General features: G+C 46.0%; 1 protein-coding gene across 1 annotated transcript; it reads right to left on the bottom strand.

Moving 5' to 3' along the window:
- Positions 1-3116: 3116 nt before the first annotated feature.
- On the bottom strand, positions 3117-9060 carry LOC119401920 (uncharacterized). Its single transcript, XM_037668943.2, has 3 exons — positions 8935-9060; positions 6937-7705; positions 3117-4333 (listed from the first exon to the last, which is right to left on the bottom strand). The coding sequence occupies exons 1-3, from the start codon at positions 8948-8950 to the stop codon at positions 3841-3843; spliced, it is 1278 nt and encodes a 425-aa protein (XP_037524871.1). The 5' UTR covers positions 8951-9060; the 3' UTR covers positions 3117-3840.
- Positions 9061-14370: the final 5310 nt, after the last annotated feature.

Raw genomic sequence — 14370 nt, 5'->3', positions numbered from 1 at the left:
AGAGGACAGTGCTCAGCGGATGTTATTGCTACCCTAGTAGCATGCATTGTTGCCATAGGCGTGCTCGTGGGGGAGGGTCTCTTAATCACTTAAGAGGGGGGCGCAAAGTTTGCCCCATATCTTTATTCAATCAGACCTGTCCCGTCATTTGAAGAGCAGGGTTATGGCCACACAGTTTTTTTACGATAACGGCGGCCGTAGGCCCCCGATGCTGCATGCCAAGGATTGTTTACTTCCCATCTTTACTACCAAAAAGCCAGGGACCAAAGGCAGGTCATTGTGAGAAGCATTTCATCGCTTCATTTTCATCCATTGTGAGGCATGTTCTCTTTTGGATTTTACTGAAAAGAGGGAGGGGGGGCAGCGGAGAACCTTCGGGCCCACCCCCCTAAAGGGGGAACCCTGCATACGCCTATGATAGTTGCCATAATGTTAAAGCAACGTCTGCAACGTTAGGGCAACATTTACAATGTCAGTACCCTAGTAACGTCAACTATTGGCGTTACTCAAACCTCGATATAACGAACACGGATATAACGAATTATCGGTTATAACGAAGTAAACGAAGAATGGTCTTGTCATATATACAGTGTACAAACATACGCTTATAACGAATTTTCGGATATAACGAACTTATTTTCGTGTCAGATGCGACTTAGTTATTATGAGGTTCGAGTGTACTGGGGTAGCCACGGTCAATGTACATGTATGCTCCAGCATTTATACACACCTGCAAGGAATGCATGGAATCAATCTGCGATGCTTTGAACTATCCAACATGAAGTTTATAAAACTGAAACAGAACCTACAAATTTTATGCACATGCTATGTTAGCGATACATTTCACAGCCACCAAATTCAGTTGCAGGTGCATGTAAAGCACATAGTGAGTCTGTCTGCATCTGTGCATACTGTCTCTTTCACGCGCATACGTCATAGTCGGGCAGGTGTTGTGTGTACACACTGCCAGTGTGCAAGAAATGGTAATGTTAGTCAGCAGCACTGCTCTTGCCAATTTGTTCTGCTCCAGGTATTTGCCTGTATAAGACCTGCTGAAAGCAAGAATGTCCCTTCATCATCAAAAGACTTCCAACATATGCTTCACACTGCCTAGAGAGTTTTACAGCAGGGCTGTTACGCTCGAGGTTTGTCCGTGTGGTGTAGAAAGAAAACTATAGTCATCATGCGCAGCTTGCCTTTGTCACGTCAAGCCAGGTTAAGCTTAATAATAATAATATCTGGGGTCTAACGTCCCAATAACACGATATGATTATGAGGGACGCTGTAGTGGAGGGCTCCGGAGATTTCGACCGCCTGGGCTTCTTTAACGTGCACCTAAATCTAAGTACACGGGCCCCCAAGTTAAGCTTAGATGAGCCTAGTTAAGCCAAGGTAATAATGGCAAAGCATGATCAAGCCTAGTTGAGCACAGTAACTAGTTAGCTAAGCATAATTAAGCTAATTATGTCAGGAACTTAATTAGTCAAATTAAGCAGAAGTTGAATTCTTAGTGATGTCAAGCTTGGCAAACCTTAGCGAGTTAGAATAATTGGTTATCATTAAGAGTCATTATAATTAGTGCTAATTATCTAATTAAGCCTTGTGTTGGGATTGGAAATGAGTTACTTGAGACAGCCCAGATATGTTAATTAGTTTAACTAAGTGAATTAGGCCAACTAGTCTAAGCTACTGGAATCATGTTGATTCAGTGCTGCTACGTGGTGGCTAATTGATACCCAATCCATACCGTTCGATAAGTTAATGGCCAAAACTTCGTTTACGCGAGAGATCACATGAGCACTTTATGCAGCCGTGTGTGGAGGCACATATTAATTGACCTAACAACACTTAGCAAAACTTAGAAAAGCCTAGCCAAGCCAGGACCAGCTAGGTGCCCACCAGCTCTGTGACTTGGTACAAGCCTTGCGCCTTAGTGCAAGCTGTGCTAATTTTTTTAACCCTTTGTGCAACAGCAGGACACGTACGTCCCACTTTTCCGTCTGCAGAAAAAATTTTCTGCCACTAGGGACGCGGCCTCCAATGAGGACCTTCGGGTGCGTTGGCGGGCCACGCTGCTCAGCTCAGGACTAGACAATCAACTCTGGGCGATCCAGCAGGCCAAGGAAGCTGCTCAGAGACACGGTCTCTCGGCCGGCTCCTAGGCCGGAACCCAGCTCGGAAACCTGCAGAAACTTAAGTTATTCACTCACTCACTCACTTCACCCATTGCAATTAGCGCTCACTCATGTCTTACCTAAGTCTTCGTAATCTCGAGAAAAATTATTTTACCACACTTTCGAAGGGCGGAAGTAGTGTTACAATGGCGTCGAATTTCGATCAATATTTTTATGATAGCTTCTGAATTTTCCTCTTCAGATGGAAGGAACCTACCAATCAAAATGGCGGATAATTCCCTCTTATTCTCGTTTTTCAGAGAGGCCATTTTACCTTTCGGTCATCATGTGTTTTTGTAAATTTGCTTAATAACTTGACCGATAAATGCATTGAAACACAATCCCCTGTGAAATTGCCACGCACATCCTTCAGTGTCATTGCGGATATTGGTGCGTGGAAATATTTTTCCTTATATGATATTCGTCTTGGAAAGTATGCACATATTCGGGGACAACAGCCATACTCGACCATTTCGACAGCCAAAGCAAGGGCAGGCAAATGGAGAAAAAAATGGTTGGTGCATGCGGTGAAGTAAGCTTTACAGGAACAGGCCACGGCGCTATGAAGGCTCGCAAAAGGCGCAGCAGGTGGTGTTCTACTGCTGGAAATGAGGTCCACCGTTTCATCCCAAATATCCGTTGATGCAATCGCGAGATGGTGCATTCGTGAGTCAGTGAGACAATGTTTTCCCACTTTTTGAAAACACTCTCACGAGTCAGTGGGGCATATCTGTCCCACTTTTTTTTTTTCAATAAGCTAGTGGCTTGATTTTGATGAAATTTGTTTTATAATATTTCTCTGTAGCTTATATCAATATATACCACAGCCTATTTTTATACCATCGTGTCAAAAATATGAGCAAACCTACAAAGAGGTAAAGCAATTTTATTTTTCACACAGCTGTATGAACTGTTGGATGCAGCAATGCAACAAAGTAGACATTTTGATTTTGTTTATTGACTGAAAGAATAAGATTTTACACAGTGGCAGTATTATTTATGGAGAACAAAGTTTTCACTATCCAGCACATTATGGAAGCCTTTGGAATAACAATGTTGCAGAGTTTCAAAATGTGCTTGAAAACAAGAGGGAAAGGAAAACTACGAGCCAACTAATTCTGGCCAGCATGCCCTCCGGTGATGCATATGGCACTGGTTTGGCTTGGCTGCAAATTGTCGAAATGGCTGCAAAGTTTCAGCCAGTGTGTTTTTGATGTTAACTTTTCAATGGAAATGCGACAAAATAGAAATAGTAATTGGGTGGCATGAAAGTATGCAGCCAAACCACTATAAAAACAACACAGATATAACAAACTACCAGTTATAACGAAGTAATTCAATATTAGTATTGTCGTTAAAAGAGTGTTACGAACATAGTTTATAGTGAATCATCGGTTATACTGAAGCCATTTTCGTCTCAGATGAACTTTGTCACAGTGTCTGAAAATAAGTTTTGATATAGTAGTTGTAACATTGTTGGACATATTTCGAGCAAGGTTTGACTGTATATGGTAAAGTAATGCCCCAATGTGAAACATTCCAGCATTCCCTTAGTGCTGAACGTGGCTTGGGACAGCTTCGGTTAGTACAGGCTCGCAATAAGAGCTGCTTCAAGGTTGGGCAAGCTGACCTTGACGCTTTGGCAGTTAAACAGTAAACGGTGGCATTAGTGGCAAGTTTCCTTAGCCGCGCCAACTTGTTCCTGGTCCACCCTGGCGGTGGTACCGTAATCTCCTTTGCGCAATGCCTGTTTGAAGTTGCGTGCCCAGAGCCGGGCTTCCTTTATGCGTGATGCCGATACGTCTACAAACTCCCGCCTCTGCCACAAAAGGTCGTTTGGGTCTGGTGCCAAGAACGCCGTCAGCCTCATGGCATAGTCGACGTGATCAAACAAGTTGAGGTGCAGGAAGTAAGAAATGCTAGTTGCGCGGCACCACGGCCTCGTCAGCTGGAATGGCCCGTCGGCTTTCTCCAGGTACTCTTGCACGCACTTGCTAGACAGGGCCACTTCTCGTGAGCCACTGTCCCGCAGGATACAGTTGAGCACCTTGGCACTGAGCGCAGTCTTTTCCTGCACGTTGTTCAGGAGTCGTATTGTCTCCAAGTGGCCGTACTTAGCCGGCTTCAGAAAGCCTTCCTCCAGGAAGGTCATGTCAGCGCTGAAATAAATAAATAAATAAATAAATAAATAAATAAATAAGTAAGTAAATAAATAAATAACTAAATCTAGTGCTTAATGTGGCGTTGAATCCGCTGAAATCCAGTGCTCATTCTGCAGTTGATGTAGCGATACTATCGTTCTTGTGTAGGCCCTGGTGTAGTTCTAAATCCTGTGCCTAATGCAGCTCCACCACCGTGAATCCTGAGAAAGTGTGTAACACGGGCAACCCAGCGATTCACTTGATAGTGGCGCGCTTGCCGAGGAGGTGGCACCCTCTCTTGTGTGGCGGGGGTCTCAGCCGGATGTTTCATAAGCATTGATAGCGATTTTAGGTAAATTATTGCAATTCTTGGTTATTACTGTAGTTTATATTATTTTAGACCTTGTTCGTTTATTTTGCACTGGTTTTGAGCACTGTTAGCCTGTTTTAGGCTTGTATTGGCCACTGTGGAACCATGCAACATGAGACAGTGGATGGAAGACTAGCAGAAGCAGGGCCCCTAAAGTGCTACGCACTTAAAAATGTAGGCAGCTTGCACTAGTGCTGCAAGGCTGGAGAGCTTGTGGCCGACCTAGATTATTAGCAAGGTCTTAATTAGCATGGTGTTAATTAGCACGACCTTAATTGGGAGGCCCTAATTAGCAAGGTATTCCCTCTCTGTTCTCGTTTTTCTCTTTCTCTCTATTTCCTTGTCTCCTTTCTCTTCCGTTTATCTGTTCTGTGCTTCTCTTTTGTTTTCTTCAGAAGGTACACACATTGAAGAAACGCCTACATTGCACATCAGTCGCGTCATCCTCAATGAATGTGCTGGGCCACATTGTCCGCCAAATTACTAGGCAATACAGCAAGAAGTACCAGAACTTTCCTCATTTCTCAAATGTATGTCGCACAAGAACGAACTGTCTTTATTTATAGTCGATCCTAAAATGAGAAGACGACGAGAGCGCGCGCCAGCAGAGTTATTTTGCCGCACGTGCTAGGTGCAGCTTATTCTGGTCACACAAAACGGCAGAACGAGAAGCTTAAACAGCTCTGCTGTTAAAAGAACATAGAAAGACTGAATTACATAGGCTTTCCTCGAATTATTGACGTGAAATGTTTACGACAATTAAATGCGAGATTAGAGGGTTTTGGTGTGTAGATGCGTGTGGCATTGTTTGGCAGTGTTGGCACTGTCATATTGTGGTCCTAAATTTACTAGAAAGGACATCGGCTTCCCCGCATGGAAATCATTACATACGAAACAGATGTAAAAGAATATATACGTATGAACCCGAAATAATCTCTCTTTACCCCTACTCGAGCTGCCTAATGTGGCAAAGTTGTCTGCCACCAGTGGTGTAGCCAGGGGGTGTTGGTCGGGGGGAGGGGGGGTTAAGCACCTTCCGAGTGAAATTTTTACATTCTCTATGCTTATACATACACATACAAACATAAGTAAAAGGGGGTCAGACCTCCCTCCCCCCTAAAAAAAGTTACTGGCCTCACCCTGTCTGCCACTGACTGTCTGTGAGCTGCGTTGTTCCACGTGACTATTACAAGCTATGCAGTGACCAATGACACGTAAGTCAAACAATGACCTTAGCTGCTTCAAGTCATTTTTGTGGCTAGTAGCACTCACATGTGCTGGCACAAATAGTGGGAAACGTACATGCAAAGATTTGAATGCAGGCTCCCAGCAAGCATAACACAATAAAAATTGATTCTGGAATACACCATGCTGAAACTGAATAAGATCGTTCGGTACGCACGAACAGCTGCCCCATTAAATGGACTGACAACCACCCAGGATGCCTCTTGTGAAATGTGGAAATGAAAGAAACACAAATTGGACCAATTGAATTGAGCATGCTGTTTGTGGCTTGAGATGGTCACCAAAAGAAGCGCGTGCATTGAGGTGCCTTAGCCAAATGATGTCCCACCTGTCATGCTTGAGTTCCCCTATTGTGCCTCACCAACTAGCCCAAGACAATAATAATAATAATATCTGGAGTTTAACGTCCCAAAACCACGATATGATTATGAGAGACGCCGTAGTCGAGGGCTCCGGAAATTTTGACCACCTGGGGTTCTTTAACGTGCACCTAAATCTAAGTACACGGGCCTCAAACATTTTCGCCTCCATCGAAAATGCAGCCGCCGCGGCCGGGATTCGATCCCGCGACCTTTGGGTCAGCAATCGAGTGCCATAACCACTAGACCACCGTGGCGGGGCAACTAGCCCAAGACAGTACTCCTGAAATACCCCTGTCACTGTTTCCAGTGTACAGTGTGGTTCTCACTGCAACTGGAAAAATTCTGGTTAACTTTCCTGCCTTTCCTTTTCACTTCTCTCTCTCCGATAAAAGTACGATACGTTTTCTGCATTACCCCTGTGTGACCGGACACTGACTGGTAAACCTTCCATTGCATAAAAAAAGGGTATTATAAAAATTGGCTGTCAGCCCTTTAAAGGTAATGCCCTTAATTAATAGCTTGATTAAAGGAATCTGTTTTAGTAACAGTTCACAAAGGTAATTTTTTTCAAACAAGCATGGTTTTAACATCTTGGCTTGCTGGGGCACCTTGCATAAATAGAGACCTAACACTAATATTCTCACCTAGGAGGCGTCTCTTCTGTGTGAAGGTAGTAGGCATACTGACCCAGCACCAGGAGCACGAGGTAAGGCCTGACCTGTCCCTCAGGCGAATACGTCCTGCGGGACAGTTCGTTCAGGAATGTGCCACTGGTGCAGAACACATCTCCATCGTACGACGTGGGCACAGCCTTGGCCAGCACAGTCTTCATCCGGGTCCGGAAGAAGTCCTGCACTTCCCTCACGGGCTTGGCTGCGACTACGGCTAGAGCCAAGCTGTAGAAGCCAATGATGAGGCCGGCCTCGTCCAAGGCCGCCCTAGAGCTGCAGCTCTTTCTGATCAGGTCGGCGAGGAAGTCGATGAATTCCGGAGACGAAGGGAGTGGCTCGACGTTGTCTTTGCACTTGTGCACAAAGAGCTTGGTCCACTTTTGGTTGTTCAACACAGGTGTCGGTGCTTCCGGAAACGGCAGGTCCATAAGGTCCTGGCGCTTGAAGAGATACGCAAAGAGCGGCTTGCTGGGGTCCGTTGGCGACGGTGTGGCTGCCACACATTCAAGCATGATGTGGTCAAATGACTCCTGCCAGCTGTCAGAGACAATGACCCTCAACCACGACGCATACAGCGACTGTCGGATGGAGTCTTTCGGGTACTTGACGCACGTCAAGACTTCCCGTGCGCCTTTTATGGCGATGACGTCACTCCAGTCGTTGCGGTTTGACATTTCCCGCTCAATGGGGGGGTATACAAAAAATGGCCGATCGCGCATCACGCGATTCAATTCTCGCAAGGCTGAAAAAGAAGTGAATAATGAAATCAGGTCAAGAGTCATGAAACTTGAACCACATAAAAAACTTAGTTTGGAACAGACAGAGCTGCCTCCATGCAATATATACTTGAAACATGAATAGATGCATCATAATAAGCTTGCAACTGCAAAACTGGGCCACCAGCTTGTCAAACGGCCCCACCTCTGAAGAATCTATATTCCTATCTTCTTGTAGCCACACCTATCTTGTATGCTAGTACTAAAATAAACCCACTGAACTCCATTAACAAGGCTGTGGTGTTCAACCACCCATGAATAATTAATCAACAAGAGCCCATGACAGTTGCAGAGTTAAAAAAAAAATTCGTTGCCATTTCTTTCCATACATATTGCTCTGTTAGCTGTTCTTTTTATTTGAAAATTTATGGATTTTGAACAATCATTGCTTAGAGAATCGGTAGCATTTATATTTCTCTCTTAATCATTATAATTTCATTAAAATCACTTGACTGGTTGTTTACTGCTGGCATTTCATGTCTGTTTGAACAGGTGTTTGACCCCTCCCCCCCCAAACCCCAGTGAATGGTCTGTCTGGATAACAGTAACGGATCTACAAGGCTACGCGCTTTTGCTGTCTAAATATGCGGCGAATAAATATTGGCAGCTGGAAACAATTCATAAACTGCAATACTTAAGTGTAATACTGGGCGACATTGGCGTAGCCAGGGGGGGGGGGGGGGGGGTGTCAAACTCCCCTGCCCCCCAAATTTTAAGTTTGCATGTGTATATCTACATGTATGCACACAGAAATTCACTCACCAACGCACATAAAAAGTGGTTGCGCAAAGGAATTGCATCGCAACGAGTCGATGTATTCGTGTAGTTTCGAAATCGACAACTTCGGCACGTCTATATGTCGCACAAGGCCGGCGCCAGTGGGGGCACGGGGTGGCAGTCCAAGAGCAGTCAAAACACAACGCTTATAAGTTCCCCGCCTCTCTGCTGCCCCCCCCCCCCCCCCTCCTGACGTCGCAGCGCGTTTCGCGACACACATTATATAACACCCACGACACACGGTGCACTGCTGCCCGCGATTAAGGCCGATCCTGATCAAATTGCTCAAAAGTGACTGGCTCCCTTCTGCACCTTGCGTAAAGAAGGATCAAGAAATTCGATCCGAATAAGGCCCGATCGCGATCCCGATCAGAAGTGACCGTTTGACAACGGTGTGAGACACACAACGGTCACTTACCTGTTAGATAGTCCATCTCTGCGAGAAGCTTGATGAACTGTCCCAAGAAACGATCTGACAATTCTGTCACGATGCAGGCAGCTGACGAACGGCCGGCGTTGCTGCTCTCCGGTCACAGTGCACTATTGGTACTATTACGCTATTACGTGCCTTTCTATCATGCGGCCCCGGTGGACGGTCACGCCACAACAAGCGGCAAAACAAGCGCACGCGCTACGGCTCTGGCCGTGATCGGTAGATGGCGCAACGTGAACAGAGGAATGCTGCAACAATGAAGCAGAGCGTTGTGGAGATACGAGGTGCTTCGAGGTTTGTGGAAAGGTTCCGGGGCTTACTTTTGGGAACTCAGTGGTGTACATAAGGCCAGAGGTGCCGTCAGAAATCAGGGGCGTAGCCAAGGGGGGGGGGGGGGGGGGGGTTGAACGCCCCCCCTTGAAATTTTCCAGTTTTGCTTTTTCCAGTTTTGCTATATATATATATATATATATACACATACGCACACACAAAAAAATCACAGCATATCCACGGGTGAATGATGAAGAGCTTGGGCGAAGCTCCTGAAGCAATCATGGTTACTCCGTGAAATCTTCAGTGGTTTCGCCCAGCAGTAATCAAAGCGATTGGCCGCGAGATCGAGCGGAGTCGCCGCCTAGCGGCTTCTGGCTGAACCGCGCCTAGTGTGGATTGCTCCGTGCGTCGTCTGCTAGCCCCCTTGTGTTTGCATGTGCGCGAACGTCATGCAGATCCTCAAAAGGCGGTTTGTTCCGCTGCGTTAGTGCAACTTTAACCGCTCGTACGTATGCCTAACACGATGTAAAGAAGCATTTGGCCTTGATCGGCTGTATATGTACTGTAATAAGATCAATAAGTGCACTTGTCGAGAGTGCTGTGTGTGGGATATGTACTGTAATAAGATCAGTAAGTGCACTTGTCGAGAGTGCTGTGTGTGGTCGTCGTACCCTCCGTTCACAAGAGCCATATCAGTGTAGGTGCCGCTCTGTGGTTCAAGCGCATTGCAAAGTGCACTTGGCGTTTCCCTAAAGATCAGAAGTATTAAATCTCATGTGAATATAGCCTTTTAGCGGCGCGGTGGTAAACAAAGGCTCGCATGTACTTGCGCGTTGTGGTTAGGTGTTTATACGTTACGCGACGAGCTTTAGTTGTGTACGGTCCTGGTCTCATTAGAGAGAAATATTTCTGTTAAGTCACGTCTGACACTTCGGTACTTAAATTGTCCCCTAAAAAGAACAGAAAATGAAATGGCACGGAAATCGCAAAACTGAGTTGCCTTGCGCAATTTTAACTTGTGGCGAAACTTATACAAAAACACCCGTATACTTAGATTAAAATGTGCGTTAAAGAGCGCTGATGGTCAAAATTAATCCAAACGGCGTAGTTTACATTTATGTCGTAGTAATTTCACGCGAAGCCACATCTTTTTTTCTTTACATTATCTTGAGCGTTTGTGTTGCGTTGTTTAGATTGACAGAAGGCGGCAGATGTTATTCGTATGAAAAAGCGTACTTTGGTCCCGTGAAATAACCGGACCTTTGTTCCATTACTGTCGTGCAAGTAATCAATCGAAGAAATTTCCGTGCTGTACAGTTAACTTTGTGTACTGTTACTGGAATAAAAACAAGCGTGTGCATGTTAAACGTCTCCGTAGCGCTAAAGCGCTGTCAGCCACGTAGCTTTCCTCAGTAAACCTATAAACTGTCCAACATTTCATGGAGAACTGAATAAGAAATGCGAATCAATATTTGATCACGCAGTGCACAAAGTGCTATTTCAACTCGTCGTACAGGAATACGGGCTTTCTTTTTGTTGGGGGGTATCCAGATGAACAAGTAAATAGTTAATTCAGTCGCGCGATACAGCAGTGCGTAGTAGGTGGAAGACAAGCTAAACATGTACAAATAAAACAACAAGAAAACGTCGCCCATTGCGAAAACGCCGACTGTCGCCGAAGGCGAGCAACCCGTTCGTTGGCAGAATGTCTCTCACGAGTAATTGTAACGTTCGGCGTGTTTCGTGCATTATTTCGGGAATGAAGAACGCACATATTACAACAAAGCTGCAGTCAACGCATTTTGTTTGCCGGAAATCGGGTCACATCGTTCACAACGAAGCGCTGTTGTGCACGTTTGTATACGCGCCGACAACCGCCTATCCACACTAGCACGGTGACGGTGCTGCCACCTGTAGCCCGATCTCGCGGCGAATAGCAGTACATCATCAAAGACGTGACAAACACTGTATATATTTATACAAGAAATTTTATTAATCGTAAGTGGTAGCTAGACGTGGCTTCCGTTCCCCCTTCATTATAACGGCTTTAGCAGGGGCGTAGCCAAGGGGGGGGTTGGGGGGGTTCAAACCCCCCCCCCCGAAATTTTTCAGTTTTGCTTGCGTATATAGGCACGCACACATACAAACGCACGCACGAACATACATAAAGTATGGTTGAACCCCCCCCCCCCCCCGAAAAAAATTTCTGGCTACGCCCCTGGGCTTTAGGGTCGGTGAAGTGATGGATCGGTGATGGGTCGTAGTGGGATGTTTGCAAAGACGAAGTAGTGGGCAGTTTGCAAAGGTGGCTTCCGTTCCCCCATCATTATAACGGCTTTATGGTCGGTAAAGTAATGGATCGGTGGTGGATCGTAGTGAGATGTTTGCAAAGACGAAGCAGTGGGCAGTTTGTAGAGGATCGGTGATGGGTCGTAGTGGAATGTTTGCAAAGACGAAGTAGTGGGCAGTTTGCAAAGGTGGTTACGCCGGACAACGGAGACGTGACGAGGTTAGACTAAGAGGAGCTTCGCCCCTAAAAACGCACGCACGAATCTACATAAAGTATGGTTGAACCCCCCCCCCCCCCCCCCCTCGTAAAAAATTTCTGGCTACGCCCCTGTCAGGAATGGATGTAAATCAAAGGACTGTGGGACGCCTCGCGTTGAGTGCTCACGGGAAGACGACGAATAAGGCTGTAAAGGGCGATATGGGATGGGCAGGTTTTGAGGCGTGGGAAACTAACAGAAGCGTAGCCAGAAATTTTTTACGGGGGGAGGGGGTTCAACCATCCTTTTTTTTTATGTTCGTGCGTGCGTTTGCATGAAAATGTCGGGGGGGTTTGAACCCCCCCCCCCCCCTGGCTATACGCCCCTGAAGGCTAAGGAAATTACGAAGGAGAGTAGATGGGCAGAGAAGGTGTTCCGTTATTTGCATAGGAAAAGCGTGGACACACAGTGGAGAAAAAGAACTAGGAGGCTCAATAGTAAATATACGGCTGCCAGTGTAAGCAGTATGCCAACAAAGAGCGTTAAGCGAAAAGTCAGAGGCGGAGAGGATTTACTGGACGGCAGCTATGGAGAAAAAAAAAAAAAAACCGGCTTTGAGTAACTACCGAAAGGGAAAAAATGAAATAAGGAGGGAGGCATTTAACGATAATTCAAGGAGAAGCGCTTTACTGTTTGAAGCGAGATCGGGTTGCCTTATAACGCGTTGTTATAAAACGAGATTTAGTAAAGAAGAACAATGCACATGCTGTGGGGAAGATAAGGAAACGGCGGAGCATGTTCTGATTGAATGTGGAGATATCCACTCAGGTGTACGTTTGGGCACGAATCTACATGAAGCCTTGGGTTTTAGGGACAACAATGGAAAGCTGAACACACCCGCGATTGAAATAAGTAAGAGACGGTTAGAGTATTGTGGCAGAAAATTAGACAGAAAGGACAAAAATAAATATTGCAAAAGATAAGGACATTCTGCCGTAAGAACTGGGCTGAGAATTTACGTTTTTTTTCTCCTGTAGTAATTAACATAGATTTAATCGAAGTAGAGACATTTAAAAAAAAGGAATAAGATTTTTTTTTTTCGAGCCTGGTGGCACGCACACTTGTCACCGCCCCGTTATAAAGGGGACGCTCATAGCATCCATCCATCCAACCAAGAGTTACTGTATTACGGGAGCATATGTTGCGCATAAGTCCGCCATTACGTTCAACGGCTGCGGAGTGAAGCCACTCGTCGGGCGCGCAGGAGACAAATACGGCGCCATGTTCCGCCACGCGCTGAGCAAGATTGCATTTTTACAAAACGACGCGTAAAACAGCAATTTGACAGCGTTCGGCCGATCCCTACCTGGGGCAGTGCGCGTGGAGCAGAGGCTCGTACGCGCAACATAATGTGAATCAAGTGAACAAAGTGAGACGTAAAGTGAATCGGTCATTTAAGTGGACCAAAGTCGACGGAGCTAAATGGGATGCGTAAATCCAGAAGAATCGCAAGGGGGGACACACATATCCTGCTAGGTATTTTGTTTTTTCGTAAATACAGGTTTTATTTTCACTTATTTATAAAAACTAAACTCATCCTTTGAAATAAAATAAATAAACGAGCATGTGCCACGGCGTTGGGCCAGGGAGCTTAGCCTTACTGCAAGCAGCCAATTTAGCTAGCATATTTTTATAACTAATACGCCATTCGGCGTATTAGTATTTTGTTATAACCCGTAAACATAGGCGTGCACACGAGTGGGGGGGGGCAGGGGGGGGGCGCCCCCCTAATAACCTAAAGGGGCGGAAAGTCTGCCCCATACCATTATTCAGTCACACCTGTCGCGTCATTGTTTAAAGAGCATGGGTTCTGGTCACGCAGATTTGTTCACGATAATGCCGGCGAAAGCCCCTTATGTTGCATTCGTAGAACTGTTTACTTCCCATCTTTACTTCCGGTAAGCCAGGGACCAAAGCATATATATGTCTCGCCACATTTTCATTTTGTCATCCATTGTGGAGCATATTTTTTGGACTCGACCACGGGGGTGGGGAGCAGGGTAATGGCCACGCAGGTTGACAATGGCGGCCGAATGGGGGCTGCAATAGAACTCTGCCCTCCCCCTCCCCCCCCTCCTTAATGGGGAATCCGCAAACCCATGCGCGTAACGGTACAACTTTTCTTTATAACTTTTGCAGGATGCGGAATTAAGCTGAAGCACGATTAAAACCTACTCTTTCTTGTAAAGCATGTTTGCTTGCCGATGATTTTTTTAAATAACACAATCATGGTGGAGCAATCGGATTCCTGCTTGATTGTCAATATGGACTAGCGATGCAGAACTATCGATGGTACTATCGATACTATCAATAGTTCAGTCACTATCGAACTATCGATGGTAAAAAAAAAAAAAAACTATCGATAGCGCTATCGATAATAAGTTTGATAGTACTAGCATGCGCACTGGGGGGGGGGGCAGGGGGGGCGCCCCCCCTATTCACCTTAGAGGGGGGGCGCAAACTCAGCCCCACGCATTGACATAATAGGTGCGACTTGGGGGGGGGGGGGCGCAATGTCAGCGCCATACATTGACATAATTGGGAGGAGGGGCGCTGCGACCAACCTTCGCCCCCCCCCTCCCCTGAAGGGGAACCCTGCGCA

Source organism: Rhipicephalus sanguineus, chromosome 8 (genome assembly GCF_013339695.2).
Source record: "Rhipicephalus sanguineus isolate Rsan-2018 chromosome 8, BIME_Rsan_1.4, whole genome shotgun sequence".
Taxonomy (NCBI): domain Eukaryota; kingdom Metazoa; phylum Arthropoda; class Arachnida; order Ixodida; family Ixodidae; genus Rhipicephalus; species Rhipicephalus sanguineus.
Note: the sequence above shows the minus strand (reverse complement) of the source record. Positions and strands in the feature narration are given on the sequence as shown.